This window comes from Mustela nivalis (assembly GCF_964662115.1).
Source record: "Mustela nivalis genome assembly, chromosome: 6".
Classification (NCBI taxonomy): domain Eukaryota; kingdom Metazoa; phylum Chordata; class Mammalia; order Carnivora; family Mustelidae; genus Mustela; species Mustela nivalis.
In genome coordinates this window covers 95,371,569-95,399,428 of record NC_139025.1, presented here as the reverse complement: position 1 = coordinate 95,399,428, position 27,860 = coordinate 95,371,569, and the positions used below count along the sequence as shown (strand labels likewise).

General features: G+C 37.4%; 1 protein-coding gene and 1 long non-coding RNA gene across 2 annotated transcripts; one reads left to right on the top strand and one right to left on the bottom strand.

The window, feature by feature from the left end:
* Positions 1-5,937: 5,937 nt before the first annotated feature.
* LOC309866637 (uncharacterized protein) lies at positions 5,938-27,474 on the bottom strand (the record flags this gene model as incomplete). Its single annotated transcript, XM_082734439.1, has 6 exons — positions 5,938-7,109; positions 9,083-9,180; positions 13,769-13,937; positions 16,488-16,791; positions 17,846-17,928; positions 26,542-27,474. The coding sequence occupies 6 exons, from the start codon at positions 27,472-27,474 to the stop codon at positions 6,159-6,161; spliced, it is 2,538 nt and encodes an 845-aa protein (XP_082590565.1). The 3' UTR covers positions 5,938-6,158.
* Positions 16,521-18,138, top strand: LOC309867814. Its single transcript, XR_014313330.1, has 2 exons — positions 16,521-16,633; positions 16,743-18,138. It is a non-coding gene; the product is annotated as an uncharacterized lncRNA (long non-coding RNA).
* Positions 27,475-27,860: the final 386 nt, after the last annotated feature.

Here is a 27,860-nt window from a genome sequence, read left to right as displayed (position 1 = left end):
CAGCTGTGCATAATGGGAAAAAGCACTATATTTAGGGTCAAGAGCTTTTTAAATGAGTCATAGGAAATTAGTACTCAGTTCTTTAGTGATAAATTGGGCCTTATAAATGCCCTTAAAAAATTTATTTATTTATTTATTTGACAGAGAGAGAGAGAGAACAAGTAAGCAGAGGGTGGGAGAAACAGGCTCTCTGCTGAGCGGTGAGCCGGATGGGGGACTTGATCCCAGGACCCTAGGATCATGACCTGAGCCAAAGGCAGCCACTTAACTGACTGAGCCACCCAGGTGTGCAATAATGCCCTTTCTAAAGGGCTGTAGTAAAGATTACTGGATGAGATAAATGTCTGTAGCAGTACCCTGACCCGTGCCTGACCTGTAAAAGCTTAAGAACTAACTGGCTGTGGCTAGAAGCTTGTAGATTATGGCTTTGGCCCTTCTAAATACTTTTGTAACCTCTTTACCTGGATCAGCAAGGGGGAATTCCAAACTGAAGCTTCTCAAAAGCTGCTTTTTTCATTTCCTTAGAGAGATGGCAGTGACCAGGGAGGAGAAAAGAAGTGGAAGTGGTTTGTGGAAGGATGAAGGGGTTATAAACAGAGTCTGTCAGGAAGTAACCCAGGTTTTTTTTTTTTTTTTTTTTTTTGATCCTTGAGGATCCATTTACTGTTTCTGAAAGGAAAACAGTGTCAAGAGACATCTTTCTGCTCATTATGCCCTTTCCTTGGGGGTTTACCTTAATTTCTCTGTGTGTGTGTGTGTGTCCTATACAAGTTGAAGTATTGTCTTTGTTTTAAATCTCACATAGGTAGAATGATATATTAACAAATCAATTAATTGTCTCATTAATTAGCCAACCCACAAATCTATCTCTAAATTCCCTAAGTGTGTCTTTTTGCAATTCCTACCTTCTCTCCCTTCCTGACATCACTCCCCAGGTAACCACTTATCTATCTCTTACTGCAGATGTTTGTACTTTTCATATGTATATATGTGTATGTGTCATACCTTACTTTTTTTTTTTTTTATTTTAGTTTCTTTCACTCAGCACAAGTATTTTGAGATACATCCATGTTGTCGTATCTATTGAGGCATTATTCGTTTTTCTTGCTGAGTCATATGCTGTTGTATAGACAGACAGGAATTTGCTCATGTGTTTGGGCTTTTGATGGATGTTGGGGTCACTTCTAATTTTGTGTCATTATAAATAAAACTGCTAGGAACATTTATGTGTAAGAGTTTGTATGTCACATGCTTTTTTCTCCTAGGTAAGTAGCTAGGTGTGTAACAGCTTTATGAAATGGTAGATACATACTTAATATTTTAAGAAACTGGCAAACTGTTTTCCAAACTGCTTGTACCATTTTACATTCACACTAGCAGTGTATGAAAGCTCTCGTTCCTTTATATCACCACCAACATTGGTAGAGTTGTTCTTTTTAATTGTAGCGATTCTGGTATATATATGGTGGTAGCACATCGTGTTTTTAATTTGTAATTCTGTAATGAGAAGTGATGTTGAATAGATTTTCATTTGTTTATTTTTCATTTGTATATGTTCTGTTCTGTGTGTGCTCAAATATTTTCCCATATTTTTATTGGCCTTTTGCTTTATTATTATTGATTTTTTTTTAATTTTTAAAAATTTTAAAATTTTTTTAAAATTTCTTTTCAGCGTAACAGTATTCCAATGAATACTGTTTTTGCACCTCACCCAGTGCTCCATGCAACCCGTGCCCTCTATAATACCCACCACCTGGCTCCCCCAACCTCCCAACCCCACCCCTTCAAAACCCTCAGATTGTTTTTCAGAGTCCACAGTCTCTCAGAGACTTCCAATTTCCCTCAACTCCTTTCTCCTCTCCATCTCCCCATGTCCTCAATGTTATTTGTTATGCTGCACAAATAAGTGAAACCATATGATAATTGATTCTCTCTGTCTGACTTATTTCACTCAGCATAATCTATTCCAGTCCCGTCCATGTTGCTACAAAAGTTGGGTATTCATCCTTTCTGATGGAGGCATAATACTCCATAGTGTATATGGACCACATCTTCCTTATCCATTCATCCGTTGAAGGGCATCTTGGCTCTTTCCATAGTTTGGCGACCGTGGCCATTGCTGGTATAAACATTGGGGTACAGATGGCCCTTCTTTTCACTACCTCTGTATCTTTGGGGTAAATACCCAGGAGTGCAATGGCAGGGTCATAGGGAAATTCTATTTTTAATTTCTTGAGGAATCTCCACACTGTTTTCCAAAGTGGCTGCACCAGCTTGCATTCCCACCAACAGTGTAAGAGGGTTCCCCTTTCTTCACATCCTCTCCAACACATGTTGTTTCCTGTCTTGCTAATTTTGGCCATTCTAACTGGTGTAAGGTGATATCTCAATGTGGTTTTAATTTTAATCTCCCTGATGGCTAGTGATGATGAACATTTTTAAGGGAAGTATCACATAAACATCAGCAGTAACTAAGTCTCAGGAAGGCCCTGATAAAATAAAAAGTCATTCTGTGCATCTGGTGTTTTCTTGGCAGCATACACTACTCATGCCAATGATGTATGAATGTTTTCTTAGGAAAAGGCAGAGGGTGCATGTATAAGCTATCAGCAGTGCAGCTGTTAGCAGCCTATGGCATGTGATCTCAGGTTGGTTCAGCTTGTCAAGGTGATTCTCAATTTCACAGATTACTATTCTGCTCTGGAGGGTGATTTGTTCCCATCAGACTGTGTGCAAGAAAACCACAAGCAGGAAGTAGTTGGTCTCTGTGGATGCTGAATATCCTTTTACTGTGTTTTAATTTTCCTCTTTTTCTGCTTCCAGCATCCTGAGGGCACTGTTCTCTCACTGCCACTCACCTCAGGATCTGCCCTCTAGTGTCCTACAAATTCCACTCACTATCGTCTTAGGGTTAAGTTAGAGAAATGAAATATACCCTCTCTTTATTAGCCGAGTAAGCATTTTATCTTCAACATTTAAGAGGAAAGTTTCTAAGGAAGTAAAAGAAAAAACCAATGAAAAAGCATTTATTCAGAATACAGGTAATTAAATTATTTTCCTGAAAGTTTGAATAATAAGGTTTACTGGATTTACGTACTCCTTCTCACCAGTAACCCCATCCCCTACATCTCAATTATATCAGGAGTAACTTTGCCCAAAACTTTCCAGCTATATTTTTGTTCCCACTCTTTCCTTCAACCTCTCACTTTTCTTTGGTAACAGTTGTGACAGCCCTGTACGGGTATATTAATTCCAGTTCAGAAAGAATCTAATAAACTTCTTTTTTTTTATTGTGTTATGTTAGTCACCATACAGTACATCACTAGGTTTTGACTTAGTGTTCCAAGATTCATTGTTTACATATCTTAAGACAATTATTGCGATATCAACAATTCCTTCCATTCTTTTGAATCGTCGTTGAAACTCAACTTCTATATCACAGACGAGAACTTTGTTGTCCAAATAAGGGGTTATTAATCTTTGATTTGTGTGAACATGCTATTAGCTCTAAATTTTATTCTGAGGGTATTCTGGGTTAACTTTTGGATTAAGGCAGAACTTCAGAAAGCTAATATGTGGATCAAAATGATTAGCTCTGGGAATAACCACTACTCATGAATTACACTTCTATATAATGCTTTTGCTTCTTATTGAGAATGTTATAAGAAGCATCTATATTGACCATATTATATCTATGTATCCATGTTTTCATGTATCTTTTTGTCATTATCATCATCATCTCTCTGTACCAGATACTTTTGGGGACCAATGATCGCTGTATTTCTCAGTTATCCTAATGCAAATCCCTGTGAGAGAAATTATAGGATTAAGAGCCAGTAATTTACCTTTCCCTGTGAACCCACTTGTTTTCTTTTTATACTGAATGAAAACCATTTAACAAATAATTTTCCCAATTTCTTACTTTGTTTCCCCATTCCTCATAACACATTTCGAGGCTTGACTTTAATGTCAGCATAAGATCATATCCAAAAATTATCATTTTATTTTTTCTTTCTAAGTTCATATTTCTCTTATTCTTTCTTTTAGTCCTCCTTTGTTATGTCAGATCCTTAATGAAACAAGGTGGAATATAGTATAATAAAGGCATATATAAATAAAGGTGTAAGTAAATAAGTAGTTCTAAGATAAGAAGAACTTATGAAGTTGTCAAGATTTTTATTAAGATGAGGTTTTTAAACCTTCCTTTATATTACTGTGCTGGCTTTCCCAGCAGTTCAGATAAATCACTATGTATTGTGGTCTAGAAGGTTCTGGATGATCTGATCTCTCCTACCTCTCCACCCTCATACACCAACTAGCTTCTGGATATCCAAATAAACTCACATTCTTTGAAAATCCCAAACTTTTACTTGTACTTACATGGAACTTGGTTCCCCTAGAACTTTGCATAACATATTTTCTGACTTTTAATGATCACCTCCTAATAATGGCATTCTCTAACCATTTCATGTAAATTACCCCCATCTACCCAAGCATTTTCTATATTCATATATTCATGTTTTATTGAGAGATAGTTGACATACGACATTATGTTAGTTTCAGCTATACAATGTGAAGATTTGATATATGTGTATATTATAAAATCATCACCCCAATAAATCTAGTTAACATCTATCTCTACACATAGTTACAAATTTTCTTTCTCCCTTATTCTTTGTTATACAACTATGACTAACTGGAATTACAGACTTAATGTGTTTATCGGATTATTAATTTGTCTCCCACACTAGAATGTAAATTTCACAAAGACAGGGACTTTATCTTCTACATTTATGTAATTCAGGGCAAATCACAGATATAATTATATGTTTATGGAATGATGAAAAGTGTCAATCACAGACATTAGCTGAACAACTTATTTTTGACTATAGTTGAGTCAAAGAACAAGGAGTGGTCATTAAATATCTCTGCATCTGTCTTTATCTCAGTCTCTTAGACTCACTGGCTTTAGTCTTTGTTTGGCTTTACTTCTTTTGGGTTGTGGACTCTACTTAAACTTTCTTCACATAAAACTAATCTAAACTGTAATGCCACTACATGATTGTCTTCTTTTAAAATGTGGACTCTGAGAAACAGAGAGTTCTGGAGGAGTGGGAGTTGGGGGTTGGGAGAGTCTGGTGGTGGGTATTATGGAGGGCATGTATTGCATGGAGCATTGGTTTTGGTGCATAAACAATGAACCTTGGAACACTGAAAAAATAAAGTTAAATTAAAAATAAGATTAAAAAAATAAAAAAAAATGTAAACCTATTTCCCGGTACCTTAATTATCTTGCATAGGTAAGAAAAGTTAAGAAGAATATAGTCTAGTCCTTATTTTTTAAATGGAGGTATCAAAATTGATGTAGGAAATGAAACTAATGCTACTGTCACAGATGTTTGATTCACCTATCATACTCACTGCAGCTTTTTCACTTTTCCCAGCTAATGCAGTATTTTATTTTTCTGCGTCACATATTTATTTTAAATAGTAGCTCTGTAAGATCAGTTTGTGAATTGGTGTTGGTCTCAGTGCATCAGAACCACCTGAGTAATATTAATAGGGATTTCTAGGAGTCCACTTCAAAGATTCTGATTTAGATTTGGAGAAAGGACTGGGAACCTTTCCCTAAGTAATTATGAAACAGGTTTGGGAAACAGTGCTTCAGATCATTGTCAATCTTTTGGATGTAAATTAAATAAAAATTTTGGCCAAATTGTGGTTGGATTCTCGCTAGTTTCTTTTTATTTGAGCTACAAAGATATGAATACTCTTCTATGGAGTAGAGTAGAGTAGAGATGTTTAAGCAAGAAAAACCAAGTGTAAGAATGAATGAACTTAATAGAGGTCAGGAAGGCATGAAGCTAGGGACTGTGATAATAATCATAGATAAATGGACAAGCAGTTATAGGAAGTCAGGATAGAAAAAAATTTTGAAGTCCAAATATCCAGGTCATTTATTCAAATTATGATCTATGAAATCCTGATTTGAGGGAAAGGTGTGATTTAATTTGACATACTGTTGTCCATTATGTAACCTAGCAGGAATAGATGAATTTGAGTCTGTTTCAAGGGACAAATGAATAAACACCTACTTTTTAGGTAGGAATGGAAATAGGGAAAAGAATTAACTGTGATTTTGACCATTTCATGAACTCTCATTTGCTTTGACTAATTCCTGTGCACATATGAATTTTTCTCAAGGCAGCTTTCATGTCTTTGTTTCGGAGACTATAGATCAGTGGGTTTATAAGTGGGGTCACTGATGAGTAGAACAAAGTTACAATCTTCTGTATCCCACCTGGATTACCAGAGGTTGGGCTGATGTACATTATCATGAGGGTTCCATAGAAGAGAGACACCACAGCCAGGTGGGAACCACAGGTAGAGAAGGCCTTACGTCGGCCAGCTGCTGAAGGGACACGCAACACTGCTCTGAGAACCAGGGTATAGGACCCAAGGATGAAGAACAAAGTGATGAAAATAATAAGAGAGCTCAATATAGAACAGGAAAGCTCAATTCCAGGGGCAGGGATGCAGGACAGGGCCAGCAGAGGCCCAGGGTCACATACAAAGTGGTCAATGGTGTTGGGGCCACAAAAAGGGAGTTGTGTGATAAAATAGATAGGGATCGGATAGCAGAGGAAAGCTGTGACCCAGCACAGGGCCACCAGGTTCATGCAGAGGTGGTTGTTCATAATGACAGGATAATGGAGAGGCTGGCAGATGGCCAGGTAACGATCAAAAGCCATAAGGGGAAGTATGAAGGTCTCAGTGGTGCCCATGGAGAAGAAGAAGTAGAATTGAAAGAAACAAGCCATGAAAGAGATGGTTTTGGTCTCAGATAAAAAGTTCTTCAACATACTGGGAATAGTTGTATTGACATAGCAGATCTCCAGGAATGAAAAGTTGGCCAGCAAAACGTACATGGGGGTGTGAAGCCTGCGATCCAGCTTCACTGCACAGACAATGGCTCCATTCCCCATCAGTGTCAGGATGTAGGACACCAAGAACAGCATGAAGAGGATGACCTGAACCTCTTTGGAGCACGGAAAACTCAGGAGTATGAATTCAGTCACTGTGCTGACTCCTGACCTATTCATGGCTTCCTAAGGGGAAGAGAAGAAAAGTGACAATGATAAAGGTGTTCTTATTCTTTCATCTTCAAGATTATTTCCTTTGTGGAGATCCCTAGCTCCCTTAGATTCATTCTATTATTCCATTAGATTAATAAGATAACTATGCTGATGAAGTCTGTGAATTTCAGAGAGTGCTTGGTATGATCAGACTTTGAAACTTTGTATTCTCTCATTTCTCTTTCAGAGTTTTCTCACAGTAAAAGACAGGATGTTCTGTAATAAGCAGCTTGGAGAAGGTTGATGACAGCACTCACAAATGTAAGTAGGTATGAACATCATGTATCTTTATCTATAGATTAAGAGCTATATAGACCCTTGTTATTGGACACAGAATTTCAATTACTTAAATCTTTGAAATTAGAGACACAAATGTTAGGCATCAGAAAAGGGAGAAAGGTAACAACACACAAATCTTTATGCATTTCACTGTTATTCTGGATCAGTGTTGGTGTCTTAAGGTCATCTGGTAACTGGACAAAAAACATCACACGTACCATCTATTCTTCAGTGTTCGATGTGGTTTGTTAACTCAATGAAAATTTGAACTCCCAGACACCTACATAATGGCTTTCATATCAGCTCCGTCTTCTACCTGCTGAATTAAAATACTTCTGTAAAACCTTGGTCTAGGTTAAATCTCTATTTATAGGCAGAAAACCTGAGCAATGTATCTGGTCTATTATAAGGATTTTTGAGGGTTTTGCCTGAAGTGTCACTTAAGTGTCCTAGAAGGCCTCTGTCCTTCTGGTTATGGATAGATGCAGAGGCTCACAAACATCAGATACTCCTAAGCAGAGGTCTCTGGGAACCAAGAACAGTGCTGAGAGCCATAAACTGTCCCTCTGGACAAAGAGTCCCCTTCCACTTCTTCACCCCCTTTGTCACACCCCTCCTACTCTAGCTGTGGAAGATTAGCATTGTTGTGGGAAGCTGAAGGAGAATTTTTGTGAAAACTTGCTTGTCTGAGATTAGGTGTTGTGTGAGTTCCATGGTGAGAAAAGCAAAACAAAGCCTATGAAATTGCCTACAATTCTGTTGTTAGTAGTTTGGTCTTATTAATTTATTTTAGGATCCCTTCCATTAATGAGGGGCAGTCATCATTTGGGCCTAAATGACCCAAGTGACGTGACTGAGTGATGATATTGGTTCATAAAATATAATGCAGAATAGAGATCCAGTTTCCTTTAATAAAAATATTCTGGCTGAGAATATTTATGTATGAGTTATAAAATGCATTACTTTCCAGGTTGTGTAATGCCCATAGCTTTGAGGATGATCTTGATGATTGCAATTAGTGACATAAATCATTGGAGTCATTCAGAATTTTTCACATCACACTTCACTGTAAGGCTCCTCTTTGTGACTAGATCATGATTGGCAAAACCAAACTGTGGGTTAATTCTTCTGTAGCAGGAATTCAGAGAAATGCAGAAGCCAAAGAAACCATGGGGAAAGAAATGTAAAAGGAGTAAGTATTCATTGGTCATTGTGTATGAGACTTGCAAGGCTTTGTGAGCCATGTGGGAGTGAACTCACCACCCTGGAGTGTTCAGTCATGTTCTCCCTCCTTGAGATACATGGATCATCTGCTCTGTGGCAGAGCCGAAAATGCTAAAGTCAGGGAGAGCTGAAGTTTTTTCTGCCCTGCTCTGCACAGCCACTTTGTCAGTCCTTTCCAGATGTCACTTCACTCACATGCTATTTCCCCCACAAACCTGGTTCTGACTGGATGCACTTTTGGTTAATAAGGACAGACTTTTCACACTTCCTCCTCTTCATCTCTCTCACTTCCCTGATTGCCAGCCCTCTCAGTTGTAATGATGAACCTTCTTATATTCTTTATGTAATGGGAGGTGCTACTTTTTCCACAACCATATAAAAGAAGGCAGAGCTACAAGGCACACCTAAGAACTGTCCTATATTTGTATGTCTTCTGAACCTACCTCCTTACAGATCTGGCAGGTGGGACTTGAATCTTCTGTTTTCACTGCAGCAGAAGGCAAGCATGATGGAGGGCATGACATCCTGGGTAGAGAGCAGCCTAGAGAAAGTGCTTACATTGCTGTACATATGATACTGCTTTGGAGAGAAATTGGCATATTTGTTGCACAACAGGACACTTATCTGTGTTGCTCTGAAATCTGTCTGATTCCCCCTAGGGGACATAGTCTCCTATGAATTCCAAAAGTGAGAATTCATGAGAAGATTGTCAGTTATTTCCCTAGTGTTCCCTTCCCTCAGGAGCTACTTGATTGGCCTTTGGGGCTCAGTTTGTCTAGTGGTGATCAGATAGATATTCTTATGGTTTTCCTAGAACAGATGTTTATTTTGTTGTTTGGACAGGTTACTCTTTTGATGGTGCACTCGCTATAGTGACACCAGTTGAGCTGGGACATGAGCTTTTTATTTATTTATTGTTGTTTCACTTTCAATTTTATTCATATTTTTGAACCTGCTACCAGTTTTAGATTCTCGTATATGTCAGTATCAGAGTCATGTCATCAGATTTCTCATTCTCATTCCTATTGATTCACTCCGTGAGTAGAAAGGAGTCATTCCTTCTTATAATGACAAGTTTTCTCCCACATTCACCCTGTGCTTCTAATATGACGCTGATAAGTAAATTCCATTTCATGGTGAACAAGTCCCAGGAGGAGAGAACATGGAGTATGGGATGGAATGCCAAAAATTCTAGAAGACACCCCCGCATGTAGCCCTTTAGGTTCAGAGTGTTTTAACAGATGGCCCTAAAGGTTGGCATGATTAAGGAAAAAAAAAAAGGTTGGCATGTTTGTTGAAATTTTCTTTCTTCTTTCAAGTGAGTTATTGCTGAGAGAGATGAAGCAAACTTTCAGACCCTTTCATTTTTATTAATTTTATGTCTATGTGTGCATGTGTACATGGGTATGTGTATACCTAGATGACATATTTCATAATGTTTTCCTTCTGTTATTGGTTTGGAGCCATCTGTAATGAGACTGTACTCTTGTTAATAATTTTTTGTTGGCTACAAAGCATCAATGAGCAAAAGTTTAATGAGGGTTTATGACTTGAGGTCTGCTTATTCTCTCAGCATCATTTCTGTAAGGTGGAAATTTTTTTTTCTTTTAAGTGGTTACACCACTTTTTGAGTCATGAGAATTGATATCCTTTTATGAATAAGAGCCAGTTTTTTGAGTGATTTATTCATTGAAAGTCTTTGATGTTTGAATGCACAAAGAATTTTCTTGACACTCAAGTCTGCCTAAGGACACTAAGTTCTGCCAAAATTATGATTTGGAAGCCAAGATTTATCTCACTTTTGTTGGGTGGATGGTGCCACACCAGATACTTGAAGTGAAGTATTAAACTGTAGAATTTAATTCCAGGGAGGTAAAGGACTTTGGTCTTTTTAAAAAAATGTATCTATAATTACACACAGACACACAAATATGTGCATACTATATGTATTCCCATATATATATATATATTTTGCATACTTGTATTGATTTGTGTATGTTGAACCATCCTAGCATACCAGGGATAAATCCCTTGATCATGTTGTATAATTCTTTTAATGTGCTTTGAATTACATCTGTTAGTATTTTGCTGAGAAAATTTGCACTTATATTCATCAAAGATATTGGCCTATAGTTTAATAGCACTTTACATATTATACATCTGGGTTTACACATGTGGGTATTTATTATACATTTTATTCTTTGAGATTCTTGGATTTGTAATTTGGTGATTGCTATTGATTTCCGAAAAATTTTGGTCATTGTTTCTTCAAATATTTCTTCTTCCTTGAGCATACAGAATGAGATGTCATTCTGGTAATGTACTAGTTTATATTTCTTTTCAGTTTTGAATAGTGACTATACCACTTTCCTATCTGGAACAGGAAGAAGAACAAAATAATTTTGAGTCCAAGTCTACTTTTACTATCTTCTGTATCGTATTATTTTAAGAAAGAAAATGTTTATCCAGATAGGAACAGGGGAGTGGTTATAAGTACAGCAATATGAAGATGTAGGGTAGCTCACTCTATTATTGCTAGCTGAAAGAGTCGTTACAAGCAGAATGTGAATTCTATCAATTCTGGTTTTTTTTTTTTTTTTTCCCCTTCTTGGGGAGTTCTTTTAGAGTTGAGAAGTAGGTAGCTCTAGAGTAGTTGTTTCTTCCATTTGGCACCTGCCCTTGAGGGGACTTTTTCTTAAGAATGACTACGGTGAACTGTCCCCAGGAAGGCTGTAATTTTGAGCAAATTCCCTTTGTTATCAGTGTCTCAGTTTCTTCATCTTTAAAGTGGTGATAATAACGTTATTTACTTCATATGGTTGCGATGAAGATTAATTATGTTTATTTGTTAAACAGATACATTTACATATAAAGCCTGACACATTTTTAATGCAAAGTAGGCTTTTCCTATTGTTATTGAGAAAGAGAAAAATACAGCCCAGAGACACAATGCCTGAGTGCTATGCTGTAGTTTTCCCCGCGAAACCTAATATCTGCATCATGTACCAGATAAGGTTACTTGATGAGTATGGCGGATGAAGACAAAGCAACATCATTTTGGAATCAGATATGAAGAGAGACAAAGACAAGGACACTCTAACAACCACAAAAATAACTGAGCATCACCTTCTCCCCTCTAGTGTGAGTAACTCCTGCTTCTTTAGAGTTGAGAACCCCAGTCTTGCTTAATTCCTCCCACATTTTAGGTAAAAATAACTAAGATGCCAATCACTGAATTGCTCACTTTCTGACAGCAGCTTATCTCAAACAGATTCCCATTTTGGTGAACTTTCCCTCAAATCACATAAAGTTCAAATAATATAATATATAATAGAATATAATAGAATCTCTCCAAGTTTTTACCGAGATGTCCTGTGGTTCATTTGACATATTCTCCCTTGCTGCAGCAAACTACAAAAATGATTACTATTGCTGTTATTATTCTCATTAATAAATTCTTAAGATACGCTCACCATCTTTACTATAGCCTACAAGTAGGCTCTGACTACTTTAATGATCTTATTCTCATTCACTCCAAGCCAGTCACACAGGAAATGTATTGTGAACATGCTTGTTTTGCTCCATCCTGAGGGTCTATATGCTAGATTTTTTTTTCTGCCTGGAATATTCTTCTCCCAGGTTTTTACATATTGCTTCCTTTCATCAATTCTAATCTCTTTCTCTTTCAAAAACACTTTCTTGACCACCTGGTTTGAAATACAACCCACCGCTTGCCTTTCCTTATTCTATTTTGTTTGTATCACTTAATGTAAATGAATTATGTACCTCTTTATTGTCACTCTCTTGTCCTCTCCAGAATGTAAGCTCTATGAGAACAAAGTTTTTGTCTTGTGCCTTTATTCACTTTTGTATTTCCAGCATCTAGAATAATTCCTCGCAAAAAAGGAAAAATGTATTGGAAAATTGCTGAAATGGTAAAATAATTCATTCTTCATGTCTTATGATGCAAAAAGAAAAAGAAAGCATGGAATTGATTCTCAGCAACAACATGATATAAACTAGGTGAGATTAGTGTGGGGTGGGAGCAAATTAAAGTTCACCCAAATTAAGGGGATCAAGAGAATGTGTATCTTTATAATTCTCTGGTTACTGTTCCTTAGTTGACACTCTTTTATATTGTAGAACTCCAAGTGCTTTGAATTTACTTTCTGCCTATATTACTATGGGACTGATTCTGTTTTGTTTTGTTTTTTTATTCTATTTTTTAAATGTTTTCTATTGGATTGTTTTCCCAGAATCTATGTCTATAAATCTACTTCTTTTTCAAGATCTAACTCAAATGCCATGACCTTTGTATTATATTTTATGTTCACCCTTACAGGCAGAATTGGCTATGACTTTGCTTCTATGATATTATTAATACGATTCCACTATATAACACTCAAGTCATTATATAACTCATATTGTATTGAAAGAGGTTAGAAATTTAGAAATGGACTTCTAGAATGGAAGAGTAAGTATCTTCAAAAACCCACTCCTTCAAAAAAGCATCAAGTAGGAATTATCACACTAAGTTTTGTCACAACTCTGGAAGTTAATCAAAGCCTTGCAACAATTCAAGAATTTTTTTTTCCAGTAAAACAGCTGAATTTTGGTAAGAAGAGTGAAATTTGTGACATTTTAATTGGCCTTATTCTCATCCCCCCTTCCATTAACCTTAAAAACCAGCAGCGTTGAACCATGGTATCTGTGAAAACCAGCAGACTAGCAGTCACTGGAGAGGGAAGACTGGGTTTGTAACTCCTCAAAAAACCTCATCACTAGAGAACTCTCACTATTCCGCTCATCATCTAGCTGCCTAGAAAAGCTGCATTTGTAGGACTTGTTATTTCGCCTCAATCAGAGTTTGATCAGTGGGAAAAGCCCTATCCCAGGATATTTTTGAAAATAGTGAAGGCAGTTGTTTAACATTGCAGCTGTTTGGGACAGTGTTATTAGGTGGGATAAATGGGAAGCTGGAAAGAAAACAACAACAACAACATAAAAAGTATGTCTGGGGACTGAGATGTCTATAGTGATCTTTGAAATATCCTAGTGTATTCTTGGAGATCTAGAAGACCACACACATGTGAAGGGCTGTGTGACTTAAGAAGGCCATAATGTTTTACCTGGGGCTGCATCTGAGGCTCTACTCAAGTAGAAAATGAGAGTTAATGCAGAGTTATAAACTGCTGGAACCCTGAAGCTTTGTCCTAACACAGAGCCCCTCTGCGAGGGGTGAGTAACTTTTTGGTTAAAGGTGTTTAAAGAAATCTCCGTGTAATTATGGTCTGACCACTACATTAACCAGACAGAGACTTCAGGAGCTACATATAACAGATGATATAGACTTTATAGAGTTAGCACACACACACAAAAGTCATTGAAGAAACAAATAGCATCCTCAGTTTTCAGAACAACCACATGAAACAACAAGAGCAATACTTGCAGAAGTTGGGAAAATTTGAATTTTGAGTTGCCACATTATATTATTTAAAATATCCAATTTTAGATGAAAAAAAAAAAGACATGCAAAGAAACAGAAAAGTATGGCCCATAGATGTGATGAGCACTGCGTGTTATATGCAACTAATGAATCATTGGACATTATACAAAAAACTAATGATGTACTATATGTTTGCTAATTGAATTTAAATAAAAAAAAAAGCCCCCCAAACAGCAGTCATTAGAAACTATCCTCAGAGGAGTCCAGATGGGGACTTACTAGGCAAAGAGTTTAATCTTTTATAAACAACTTCAAAGGTTGAAGAAAATTATATCTAAAGAATTAAAGGAAATTATGAGACTGATATCTCACCATGTAGAGAATATTAATAAAGAGATACAAATTATAAAAAAGAACCAGATGGAAACTCTTCATTGAAAAGTACGGTGACTAATGAAATATTTAATAGAGGGGTTCAATAGAATATTTGAGTAGGCAGAAGAAAGAATCAGCAAATTTAAAAATAGATTGAGATTATCCAACATGAGAAATAAAAGCAAAAAAAAAGATGAACAGTTTTAGAGAACTGTAAGATACTATTGGGTATATCAACATATAATGAGAGTCCAAGAATGAAAAAAGAGATAAAAAGGTAAAAAGGAGGAGGAAAATACTCAAATAATGGCTGAATATACCCCAAATTTGATGAAAAATGTGAATCAACACATCCAAGAAGCTTAATAAATTTCAACTGGATAAATTCAAAGAGATCCAAGTCTAAACACATCAGGGTCAAACTCTTGAAAGAAGGCTGAAAAAATTGTGAAAACAGCAAGAGAAAAACAACTCATCACATAGTAGTGATCTTTTTTTTTTTTAAAGATTTTATTTATTTATCAGAGAGATGGGGGGCAGAGAGAGCAAGCACAGGCAGACAGAATGGCAGGCAGAGGCAGAGGAAGAAGCAGACTCTCCGCTGAGCAAGGAGCCCGATGTGGGACTCGATCCCAGGATGCTGGGATCATGACCTGAGCCGAAGGCAGCTGCTTAACCAACTGAGCCACCCAGGCGTCCCATAGTAGTGATCTTATAAGATTAACAGCTGACCTCTTATTCAAAACTATAGAAACCAAAACAGAGTGAATTGGCATTTTCAAATGGACTGAAAGAAAAAGATTGTCAACCAGTAATCTTATATCTAATAAACCTTTCTTTTACAGAAGAAAGAAAAATTAAGACACCCTCAAACAAAAATGGAGAGAATTTGTTGCTAGCAAACTTGCATTACGAGCAGTGTTAAAAGAAGTCCTTCAGGTAGAAAGGTAAGGACTAGACTTGAATCTATGTAAAAAAGTAAAGATAAATAAGATGTGGTTCATATATACAATGGAATATAACTCAGCCATCACAAACGATGAATACCCATCATGGATGGAACTAGAGGGGATTATGCTGAATGAAATAAATCAAGCAGAGAAAGATAATTATCATATGGTGTCACTCATATGTGGAACATAAGGAATAGAATGGAGGACCACAGGGGAAGGGAATGAAAGCTGAATGGGAGGAAATCAGAGAGGGAGATGAACCACAAGAGACTATGAACTCCGGGAAACAAACTGAGGGTAACAGAAGGGAGAAGGGTGAGGGGTTGGGGTGGCTGGGTGATGGGTATTAAGGAGGACACATGTTGGGATGAGCGTTGGGTATTATATGCAACTAATGAATCATTGAACAATACATCGAAAACTTAAGATGTACTTAGGTGCCTGGGTGGAGTAGCCGGTTAAACATCTGCCTTGGGCTCAGGTCATGATCCCAGGGTCCTGGGATTGAGCCCTATATCAGGCTCCCTGCTCTGTGAGGAGCCTCCTTCTCCTTCTTCCCAACTTGTGCTCTATAGTTTTCTCTCTGTATCTCTCCAATAAATAAATAAAATCTTAAAAAAGAAAAACTTACAATGTACTATATGCTGGCTAACTGTACATAATAATAAAAAAAAAAACCCTAAAGAACACTTCAATAAAGATAACAATGAAGGTAATATAAATGTACATTTACTTGTAATTCTTTTCCTCTCCTAATTCAAAAGACAACTGCATAAAACAATAATTTTAAAACTGTGTCAATGAGTTTAAAATGTATAAAGATGTCATTTGTAGGACAATAAAAACATAAAGAAGGGAGAGAAAAGAGGTACATTGAAGCCAAGTTTTTTAATACTATTTTTTATGAGATTAGTGATTTTTATTTTATTTTTTAATTTAATTTTATTTTTTCAGTGATCCAAGATTGTTTATGCACCATACCCAGTACTCCATACAATACGTGCTCTCCACACTTGATTAAGATGAAACCAGTAAGAAAATAACTCTAAAAATATACCAAAAGAGGGGGCGCACCCCCCCCCCCCGCGCCGCCTGTGCGCCCTCGGGCCGGGAGCCCCCGGGGACCAGCCGCGACGGAGGGTCGGGAAGGCCGCGGGAGGCGGGACGGAACCGTGGAGCCGGACCCGCAGGGCCAGGCCCGGAGCCGCGCGAGCCGGCAGGTGCGGCCGGGAGGCTCGTGGCGAGGCGGCCGGCCGCGGGGCCCCGGGCAGAGCGCCCGCCGGGGCTGGGGCCGGGGGTCGTCCCTGCTTCAAGGACCGGGTTTGTAAGGACTTCAAAGCCCTTTGTCTTTACTCCAAGAGAAGTTTCGGTTTGTCTTCTAAAGTTGGAGAATAGGATCATGCAGCCACAAAATAACAGGGATCCGGAGGAGGGAGCTGGCCCACGGACCCCTGCACCTGATGGCCAGGGCTTACTGGAGAAGAATTTTGTTGATAAGCTCCTCAAGCAAGGCAAAAAAGCTAATGACATTTCGCACGTTTGCCACCGCCTCTCTCAGCAGCAAGGACCTCCAAGTGCATTAAATTAATTTCCACGTGCAGAAGAGAAGCGCTGTGCTGTTCCCAGCGTCCAAATGGCATAAAGGAGGTCCCGACGCTTAAAAAAAAAAAAAATTGCTTCTGGTTGACACTGGCTGAGAGGTATTTGTGGGAAGAGTAGCTAAGTCCATGTACACCTCAAAATGTGACATGGAGACTTTCCTGTTGTCATCAAGGACAGCCCAGAAGCCCAAACCGAGAGAACGAAAAGAAAAACCAACAGACAGGAGACTGCAGTGAAGCACGTAAGAAAGATGGTCTGAAAACGAAATCGGCAAGATCCGTGGCACTAAAGCCGGCGAGGTGTTTGAGCTTTGGCAGGGAAATCCTAGGTCCTTATTAATGGAAACAGTCAGGATATATTAGTTAAGGCTCATGGGAAAAAAAGGAATTGAAAATGAAGATGGAATAGAAGTCCTCAAAACATGTACAAAATGCATAATGACAGTAATCTCCTGGCCTTGACACTGAAGATCATAAAGCACAGCTTAAATCACATCCCGACAGGCTACTTTTCCTTCCAAGGAATTATTTGAGTGGCCGAAAATTAAAATTTCTCTCAAAAATATGTATTTCTTCCAGAACTCAGAAAACACAACTTCTCTATCAATGTAATAACTAAGCAAGCCATGCAAATTTTAAATCAGTTTACAAAGACACAGATGCCTAAGAACCATTTTCTAGCTCATTTTCAAAGTTTTAAGTTTGTGAATAGGTTAACTTTTTATAAATTCCAGTAGAATAAAAAGTATATTCTAATTTTAAATGGATAAGTATTTATGGTTGGGAGGGAAAAAGGGGTTTTTATTATTTTTAGGTTGCTTTTTCACTTACCGCCAGCATCCTGTTTCCTCGGCTGTGTCTGATGTGCTTACCGAGACAAATGCAGAATAAAGAATGGTCACCCCTGCACTGCCCTGAAGAAAAGCCACAGGGTTATCATCGACTAGTACAGGAAGAGCTCAGATCTAGAACAGAGCTTTCTGATGGCTGTGAAGCTTTTCAGCCCAACTTAGGAGTTATAAAGCTACATTGCATCAAACCCCTTTTTCAGTATTACAGACATATTTCAAGAACTGTTTTATGTTTCTATAACCTGTAACTGACTAAACCTTTGAGAAATTTAAGTTGACACCTAATTTAAGTGATGGACATCTAACTGAAAAAATACATGTCCTCAGGTTTTCATTTTGTTTGGATATCTTAAATAGACTTGAGCTTGCAAAGGTTAAAAAAAATATATATACCAAAAGAAACAAAAGGTGAATTAAAATGGTATAAAAATATATATTTTGCACAAAAGAAGGTAATAATGGAGGAAGAGAATTTCAAAAATAAAGAAGAGGAAATAATCTTTCCTACTCATTTTATGAGGCCAGTATTACTCTGAGACTTAAACCAGTCAAAGATGTCACAAGTAAATAAAACTATCAATGTTCTTTATGAACATAGACAAAAAAATCCTAAAAAAAATACTAGCAATATGAATCCAGTAATACATAAAAAATACACGACCATGTGGATCAGGAATGCAAGGTTAATTTCACTTTGAAAATCATTTAGTCTTATTTACCATATGAACAGAATAAAGACAAAAATATATGATCATTTCAATAAATATCAAAAAAGCATTTTACAAATTCCAACATTATTTCATGATAAAAATCTTAAAAAAAGAGAAAGGAAGGAAGACAGACAGACCTAGGAATAAGAGGGAACTTCTTCAACCTGATAAAAGGCATCTATACCCACTTCTAACCTTACATCTAGTGCTGAAATAGTCAGGGCTTACCTATCATGAGGAATAAGACAAGGATGAATATTCTTTCTACTTATATTTAATATTGTACTGAAAGTTCTACTCCTCAGTAAGAAAAAGAAATAAAAAGCATCCTGATTCCATTTACAATAGCATCAAAAAGAATAAAAATCTGACAATTTAATTTAGCAAAACAATAACAACATCAAAAAAAAAAACCAACAACAGCAAGACTTGAGTCTTGCTTGAGCACTGTTGCAAGAAGTTACTATAAATCTAAATAAATAGTGATCCCATGTTATTGAAGGAAGATTTAATACTATTAAGGTGGCAATACTCCCTGAGTTATTGTCAACAAAAATTAATGACTTGACCTCCATGTTTTTTTGTGTCCTGAGGGCTTATTTCTTTTTGTTACTGAAAGATATTCCAGTGTATAGGTGTATTAGAGTTTGATGTCCATTCACCTACTGAAAGACTTCTTCATTGCTTCCAGGTTTTGGTAATTATGAATAAAGCTACTGTAAACATTTGTGTGCAGGTTTTCTTTGTGGGTATACATTTTTGAGTCAGTTTGGAGAATGCCTGGGGGTGCAGTTGCTTCCTGGTTTGGTATAATTAAGTGTAGTTTGAAGGAACCTGCCAGATTGTCTTCCAGGGTGATTATATCATTTTGCATTCCCAGTGAATGGCTAGTGAATGGCAGTTCTTGTTACTCTGAAACTTTGTCAGCAGCTGTTATTGTCAGTTTTTGGATTTTGGCCATTCCTGTTAATGGCTTATAAAGGCATCTCATTATGTTGATTTGTAATTCCTTAATGATGGGTGATGTGGAGCATCTTTTCATGTACTTATTTTCCACCTACACTTCCCTTTGTTGTAATGCTTTTATCTGGATTTGGTAATAGGATAATGGTGAGCCCATAGAATGAGGAAATATTCCCTTTGTTTCTGTTTTCTGGAATACATGTGGAAAGTTGGTATCATTTATTTGTTAATTCATGAGTAAAATCATCTGAACTTGTTGATTGTGTTTTTAAAAGGTTATTAATTTACTTTATATAGTTATAGATAGTAGATACACACTTAAGGATACTAGAGGTATAGATATAGATATATTCAGATTATCTATTTCTCCTTGTATGAATTATAGTTTGTGTCTTTTATGGAATTTGTTCAATTCATTTAAATTATTAAATTTGTGGACATAAACTTACAGAGTTTCTTCACTGTTCTTTTAATGTCCATTTATGTCTTCTCTCTTTTTTTTTTTTTTTAAACTTTGTTAGCCTGGCTAGAAGTTTAATAATTCTTTTTATATATTTTTTTCTTTTTATATTTTTGAAGGACTTTTGTTTTATTGATTTTATTTTTTTCTGTTTGCAATTTCATTGATTTCTGCTCTGGATTTTATTATTTTTTTTCTGCTTGTTTTAGCCTATTTATTTACATATGTCACTTATTTCTTTTTAATTTCTTAACTTTTTTTTGTTATGTTCAGTTAGCCAGCATGTATGATGTAGCATTCAGTGATTCATTAGTTGTGTGTAATACCCAGTGCTCATGGGGCGCCTGGATGGCTCAGTGGGTTAAAGCCTCTGCCTTCTACTCAGGTCATGATTGCAGGGTCCTGTGATCAAGCCTGGCATGGGCTCTCTGTTCAGCAGGGAGCCTGCTTCCCCCTGTCTCCCTGCCTTCCTCTCTGCCTACTTGTGGTCTCTCTGTCAAATAAATAAATAAAAACTTAAAAAAAAAGATATCTAGTGCCCATGATAACACATGCCCTCCTTAATATCCAAAATCCTGTTACCCCCTCCTCACTCCCCTCTGAACCCCCCAGTTTGTTTCCCAGTGTCCTTAGTGTCTCATGGTTTGTCTCCCTCTCTGGTTTCTCCTCCTTCAGATTTCCTTCCCTTCTCCTATGGTCCTCTGTGGTATTATGTTCCACATGTGAGTGAAACCATATGATAACTGTTTTTCTCTGCTTGATTTACCTCACTTAGCGTAAATCCCCTCCAGTGATATTGTTCTTTCTCCCAAGGTAGAATATTATACAATGAATTTTATATATTCTTTTCTAATAGATGTATTTAATGCTATAAACCTTCTTTTTTATTTAATTATTTTTATTAACATATAATGTATTATTTGCCCCGGGGGTACATGTCTGTGAATCATCAGGCTTACACACTTCTCAGCACTCACTATAGCACATACCCTTCCCAATGTCCATAACCCAACCACCCTCTCCCTACCCCCCAGTCCCCAGCAACCCTCAGTTTGTTTTATGAGATTAAGAGTCTCTTATGGTTTGTCTCCTCCAGATCTCTTGTTTCATTTTTTTCCTTCTCTACCCCCCAACAACCTCCTGCCCTGGCTCTCAAATTCCTAATATCTGAGAGATCATATGATAATTGTCTTTCTCTGATTGACTTATTTCACTCAACGTGATACCCTCCAGTTCTATCCACATCATTGTGCTATAAACCTTCTAATTACTGATTTTGCTGCATCTCTCAAATTTTGATGAGGTGTATTTTTATTTTCAGTTTAAAATGAACTGGAATAATTACTGACTTTATTTTCAGTTTTTTAAAATCTCCTGAGATTGCTTTGTTGCTACATGTGTAGAATAGAAGTATGTTAAGTTCCATAGGCAGTAACCTCTTCGATATCAGCCACAGCAACTTCTTTCAAGATATGTCTCCAAAGGTAAAGGAAACAAAAGCGAAAATAAACTTTTGGGATTTCATCAAGATCAAAAGCTTCTGCACAGCAAATGAAACAGTCAAGAAAACAAAGAGGCAACCCACCGAATGGGAGAAGATATTTGCAAATGACAGTACAGACAAAAGGTTGATATCCAGGATCTATAAAGAACTCCTCAAACTCAACACACACAAAACAGATAATCATATCAAAAAATGGGCAGAAGATATGAACAGACACTTCTCCAATGAAGACATACAAATGGCTATCAGACACATGAAAAAATGTTCATCATCACTAGCCCTCAGGGAGACTCAAATTAAAACCACATTGAGATACAACCTTACACCACTTAGAATGGCCAAAATTAGCAAGACAAAAAACAACATGTGTTGGAGCGGATGTGGAGAAAGGGGAACCCTCTTCTACTATTGGTGGCAATGCAAGTTGGTGCAGCCACTTTGGAGAACAGTGTGGAGATTCCTCAAGAAATTAAAAATAGAGCTTCCCTATGACCCTGCAATTGCACTCCTGGGTATTTACCCCAAAGATACAGATGTAGTGAAAAGAAGGGCCATCTGTACCCCAATGTTTATAGCAGCAATGGCCACGGTCGCCAAACTGTGGAAAGAACCAAGATACCCTTCAACAGACTAATGGATAAGGAAGATGTGGTCTATTTACACTATGGAATATTATGTCTCCATCAGAAAGGATGAATATCCAACTTTTGTAGCAACATGGACAGGACTGGAAGAAATTATGTTGAGTGAAATAAGTCAGGCAGAGAGAGTCAATTATCATATGGTTTCCCTTATTTGTGGAACATAACAAATAGCATGGGGGACAAGGGGAGTTATAGAGGAGAAGGGAGTTGGGATAAATTGGAAGGGGAGGTGAACCATGAGAGACTATGGACTCTGAAAAACAATCTGAGGGTTTTGAAGGGGCGGGGGGGGTGGGAGGTTGGGGGAACCAGGTAGTGGGTATTAGAGAGGGCATGGATTGCATGGAGCACTGGGTGTGGTGCAAAAACAATGAATACTGTTATGCTGAAAAAAAAAAATATATATATATATATAAAAGGAGAAAAAAAATAGGTGTGTTAAGTTCCACATCTTTGGGAATTTTCCAGTTGTCTTTCTGTTACTGATTTCTACTTGAATTTCAGTGTGGTCTGATAATACGCTTTGCATTATTTTTATTCTTTGAAACTGTTGAAGCTTTTATGGCCCAGAATGCAGTCTATTTTGGTGAATAATGTTGTATGCATGTTTGGGAATAATGTGTATTCTGTTGTTGGATGGAATATTTTATAAATCCTTATATTTATGGTTTAATGTTCAACAGGAGTGCTGAGACAAGTTACTGCAGGGGAGGGGAAGATAGTCTCAGCAAATGGGGCTATGACAATGGGGTATCCACATGCTAAAGAATGAAGTTGGGCCCTTATCTCTGACCATATACAAAAATTATTTCAAGATGGTTCATAGGCTTAAATGTAAGAGATAAAGTTGTAAAACCCTCTGAAGAAAGCAGGCATAAGTATTTGTGATGTTGGGGTAGGTAGTGGCTTCTTAGATACCAAACCAAAAGAAAAAGAGACACACAGAAATAAATTGGATTTCATCAAAATATAAAAACTTCTACGTTGCAAATGATACTATCAAGAAAAGTAAGAAGCTACTCACAGAATAGAAGAAAATTTTTGCAAATCATTTATCTGATAAAACACTTGTATCTAGAGCGTTTAAAATAAACTCTTAAAACTCAACAAGAATAAAAAATAACTAAGGCAATTAAAAACAGGGCAAAGGATTTTAATTGACATTTCTTCAAAGAAGATTCATGAATGGTCAATAGTTACATGAAAAGATGCCTAATACTGATTAGGCAAATGCAAATCAAAACCATAGTGAGATACTACTTCATAATGTCTAGGTTGGAAAAAAAAATAAAAAAGAGAGGGAGTGGAGGAAGAGAGGGAATAACAAGTGTGGCTGGGATGTGGAGAATTTGAAACTCTTTTTTTTTAAATTTTTAATTTTTTCAGCATTCAGTATTCATTATTTTTGCACCACACCCAGTGCTCCATGCAATCCATGCCCTCTCCAATACCCACCACCTGGTTCCCCCAACCTCCCACCCCTGGCCCCTTCAAAACCCTCAGATTGTTTTTTAGAGTCCATAGTCTCTCATGGTTCACATTATGCTGAGTAAAATAAGTCAAGCAGAGAGAGTCAATTATCATATAGTTTCACTTATTTGTGGAGCATAACAAATAGCATGGAGGACAAGGGGAGATGGAGAGGAGAAGGGATTTGAGGAAGGGGAGGTGAACCATGAACCATGAGAGAATTTGAAACTCTTAATAATTGCTGGTATTATTATACAATAGTACAACTTTGGAAAACAGTCCAGAAATTCTTTAAAAAAGTTATCACATGATCTAGCAGTTTTACTTAGGTATTGTTATTAACTGAATTGTGTCCTTCCAAAATTTATATTTGAAGCCCTGATCTCCAATGCAACTGCATTTGTATCTTGGGTCTTTAAGGAGGTAATTAAAGTTGAGTGATGTCATAAGGGTAGGATCTTAATCTGATAAGACTACAGTACTTATAAGAAAAGGAAGAAACACAGCAATACTACCCCTGTGTATGTGCATGTACAAAGGAAAGGCCAGTTGAAGATATAGTGAGAAGTTAGTTGTCTACAAGCCAAGAAAAGAGGAATTACCAGATACCAATTCTGCTGACACCTTGATCTTAGACTTGCAGTCTCTAGAACTATGATAAAATAAATTTCTATTGTTTAAGCCACCCAACCTGTGGTATTTTGTCATGGCAACCCATGTGGACTAGTATATATCCCGGAGAAATGAATATATACATTCACCCAAAAATATGCACATGGGTGGTCATAACATATTCATATTAGCAAAAAAGTAGGAACAGCTTAAATGTCCATCAGTTGATGAATGTGTAAACAAATGTGGTATATCCATACAGCATAATATTATTTTGCAATAAAAAGAATAAAGTACTCACACATGCTATACATGGTTGAGTTTGTGGATGAACATTATGCAAGTAAAGTGAACCAGCCACAGAAGGCTACACAGTGCATGATCCCACTTTTTTGAAATGTCCAGAATAGGTAAAATCCATAGGAACAGAAAGTAGATTAGTGGTTTTCAGGGGCTGAAGGGAGAGGGCAATAGGGAATGCCTGCTAATGGATATGGGGGTTCTTTTTGAGGTTATGAAAATATTTGTTAAATTTGTAAAATTTGTAAATTTGTAAAATTTGTTAGTGGTAATAATTGCACAATTATGTGAGTAAACTAAAAACACTGAATTGTGCACTTTTAAAAAGGTGAATTTTATGGTATGTAAACTGTTTTTCAGTCAAGCTGTTATAAAACAAAAAAGTTTAGGAAAGTTTATTTCCATCACTGGGTTGTGGTTTCTCTGAGGACAGGAAAGAAATATTGCTAATTTGGGTTATTCCAAAGGCTAGTAAAGTGCCAGAATAGTATTTCATAGTCCCTATTCTTTTTCATATACCTATCTTCCAAATGTAAATGTGCAAAAATATTAAAAAAAAGTTTCAAAAACAAAAATATTTTTAGCAAAGTAGTGATTATTATACTGTGTTACAACACATCTTATTCTAACATTCAAGTTGGTTGTTTTGTACCAAGGGGGGTTTTGGAAAGAAAAAGAATGTGGATGGATGTGGTCTCATTCTGTGTTATTGTAGAATTTAGAAGACCCTAATTTTTTTTTTTTTTTTGAGAGGGAAGAGGGGCGTAGGGCAGAGGGAGAGAGAGAATCTTTAAGCAGGCTCCATGCCATGTGTGGAGACTATGTGGGGCTTGATCTCACAACATTGAGATCATGACCTGAGCTGAAATCAAGAGTTGGATGCTTAAATGACCGAACCACCCAGGCACCCCATAGAAGTCCCTAAATTTGAATGCAGTGATTCCTGGCCCTCTCTCTGTATTACAGTTTCCTAGGGAGATTTTTAGAATACCTGTGTCTATACTCCGCCCCAAATCTGAGTCAAACAGTTGTGAACAACTGTTTGAGTGGAGGTAGCTATCTTTAGAACTACATGTGGTTGTGATTACTGTGAGCCAACAGAGAATCAGCTGTAAATCAGTGGTTTTCCAACTTTAGTGTGTGTAATAACTCAAGAGGATAAAATGCAGATTCTACTTCAATAGGCCTGAGATGGGTCCCGAGATTCTACCTTCTAAGAAGATCCCCAGTGATGCCCAGCTAGTGATCCCCAAACCACATTTTCAGTTGTAAGAGATGTATAATGTATTTTCAAATGTGCAGGAGTGACAGCACGGTTAGTAAGAAGAAAATAAAATAAAGCAGTTGCATTATTGAATAAAGGGATTGACGAAGAGAAGAAAGCAGGTAATTTCTTAAGAGATTAACTTTCATCTTGGTGAGGCTCTTCCATTGATTTGATAATCATTTAATGATTGGTCCAGCTACTTTAGACTAACTTCACATACTTCTAGAAGTTTTCTCATTTCATCTGTAGGATATGTAAAATATAGATTGTAATGGAGTTCTCATACTTTCTTTAGATATTATTCTGGCTGTTGATAGGATGACAAGGGTGACAGAATCTAGTGAGGAAATATGAACAAATTTATTTTCTTGATTGAAATTGACATTATTGAAATTTTTGTGCTAGGTGTGATGTTGGGTTCTGGAGTTATAGAAATTAGTAAAACATAGGCCCTGCTCTTAAAAAATTGACAGTCTATTAAGAATAAGGAGGCATGTAGGACTGACTTATGAATAGCTAACTAAAACAGGAAGAAAATCATGTTCAATAGAAGTATACACAATGTGCTATGGAAAAGAGAGTTAGTTTCACCTGGGGAAAGGCTTCATTGATGACTGGATATTTAGAACATTCTTCAAAATGTTCACATCTGTTTGCCAGTTTCTTAACTGCTTACTGACAGGAAGCTCACAGTCTGAACTCATCTGGGAATAAGACATTAACATTACAGACCAGTTTTATGAAACTCCTAGAACTTTCTTCAAGGCATCCTTCATTTCTTTATTCCGGAGGCTGTAGATCATGGGGTTGAAAAAGGGGGTCAAAACTGAGTAGAACAGAGTAGTGAACTTCTGCATTCCCTCTGCTTGTCCTGACCCTGGGCTCACATATGTCATCATGACAGAACCATAGAAGAGAAATACAACAGCCAGATGAGAGGAGCAGGTAGAAAAGGCCTTCTTCCGGCCAGCAATTGAGGGCACCTGCACTACGGCCCTCAGCACTAGGGTATAGGAACCTATAATGTAGAAAAAGGTAGCGAAGATGAGGAGGGAACTCATGGTGCCACATATGAGAACTGTCCCTGGGATTGGGACACAGGCTGAAGCCAAGGCCAGCAGAGGACCCAGGTCACACAGAAAGTCATCAATTACATTTGGGCCACAAAATGGTAGCTGGGTAACAAGTATCACTGGGATCAGAAACCAGAGAAAACCATAGACCCAGCAAAAAATGACCAGGCTGCAGCAAAACTTAATAGTCATGACTGTGGGATAGTGCAGGGGGTGGCAGATTGCCAGGAACCGGTCATAGGCCATGATGGACAGAAATAAACATTCGGTAGTGCCTAGTGAGAAGAAGAAGTACAACTGGAGGAGGCACCGAGCAAAGGAGATGGTTTTGGTCTGGGAGAGGAAGTTGGCCAGCATGTTGGGCACATCAGAGTTGACATAGCAGATTTCTAGAAAGGAGAAGTTGGCCAGCAGAATGTACATCGGGGTGTGCAGCCGGCGGTCCCAGCGCACTGCACACACGATGGCCATGTTTCCAAGGAGTGTCAGGATATAAGTCACAAAGAATATGGAAAAGAGGAGGAACTGTATTTCCCAGCGGCAAGGGAAGCCCAAGAGGATGAATTCGCTCACAGTGTGAGAAATATTTCTGGCCTCTGAAGTCATTTCCTTCTGTCCTGTGAGGATTACAGCAGAAGTTACATGTACGGAGGGAATTATGCCTCCTGACTCCTCCCCAGGAGACAGCGCATTTTCTTGACAGGAGAGGGAGACTGGACCAAGGGTTCCTATTTTTTTTTTTTTTTGGGTGCTCCAAAAATACATTTGTTGAGTATACTCTTCTATAATTGACTCTTCACTTTTAAACTGCATACAGACCACTGTCAATCTATATACTAAATATTGGTAAATATTTTGAAAAAAGTTTTCTTTATGTTAAAATAGAAATTCAGGTACTTCCTTTCTGTATCTCTCATTGGGATGTCCAGTGTGCCCAGCTTTGGAGAACATTCTCCATTGTCTAGCCTGTACAAATAGGTGGCTGACTGAAG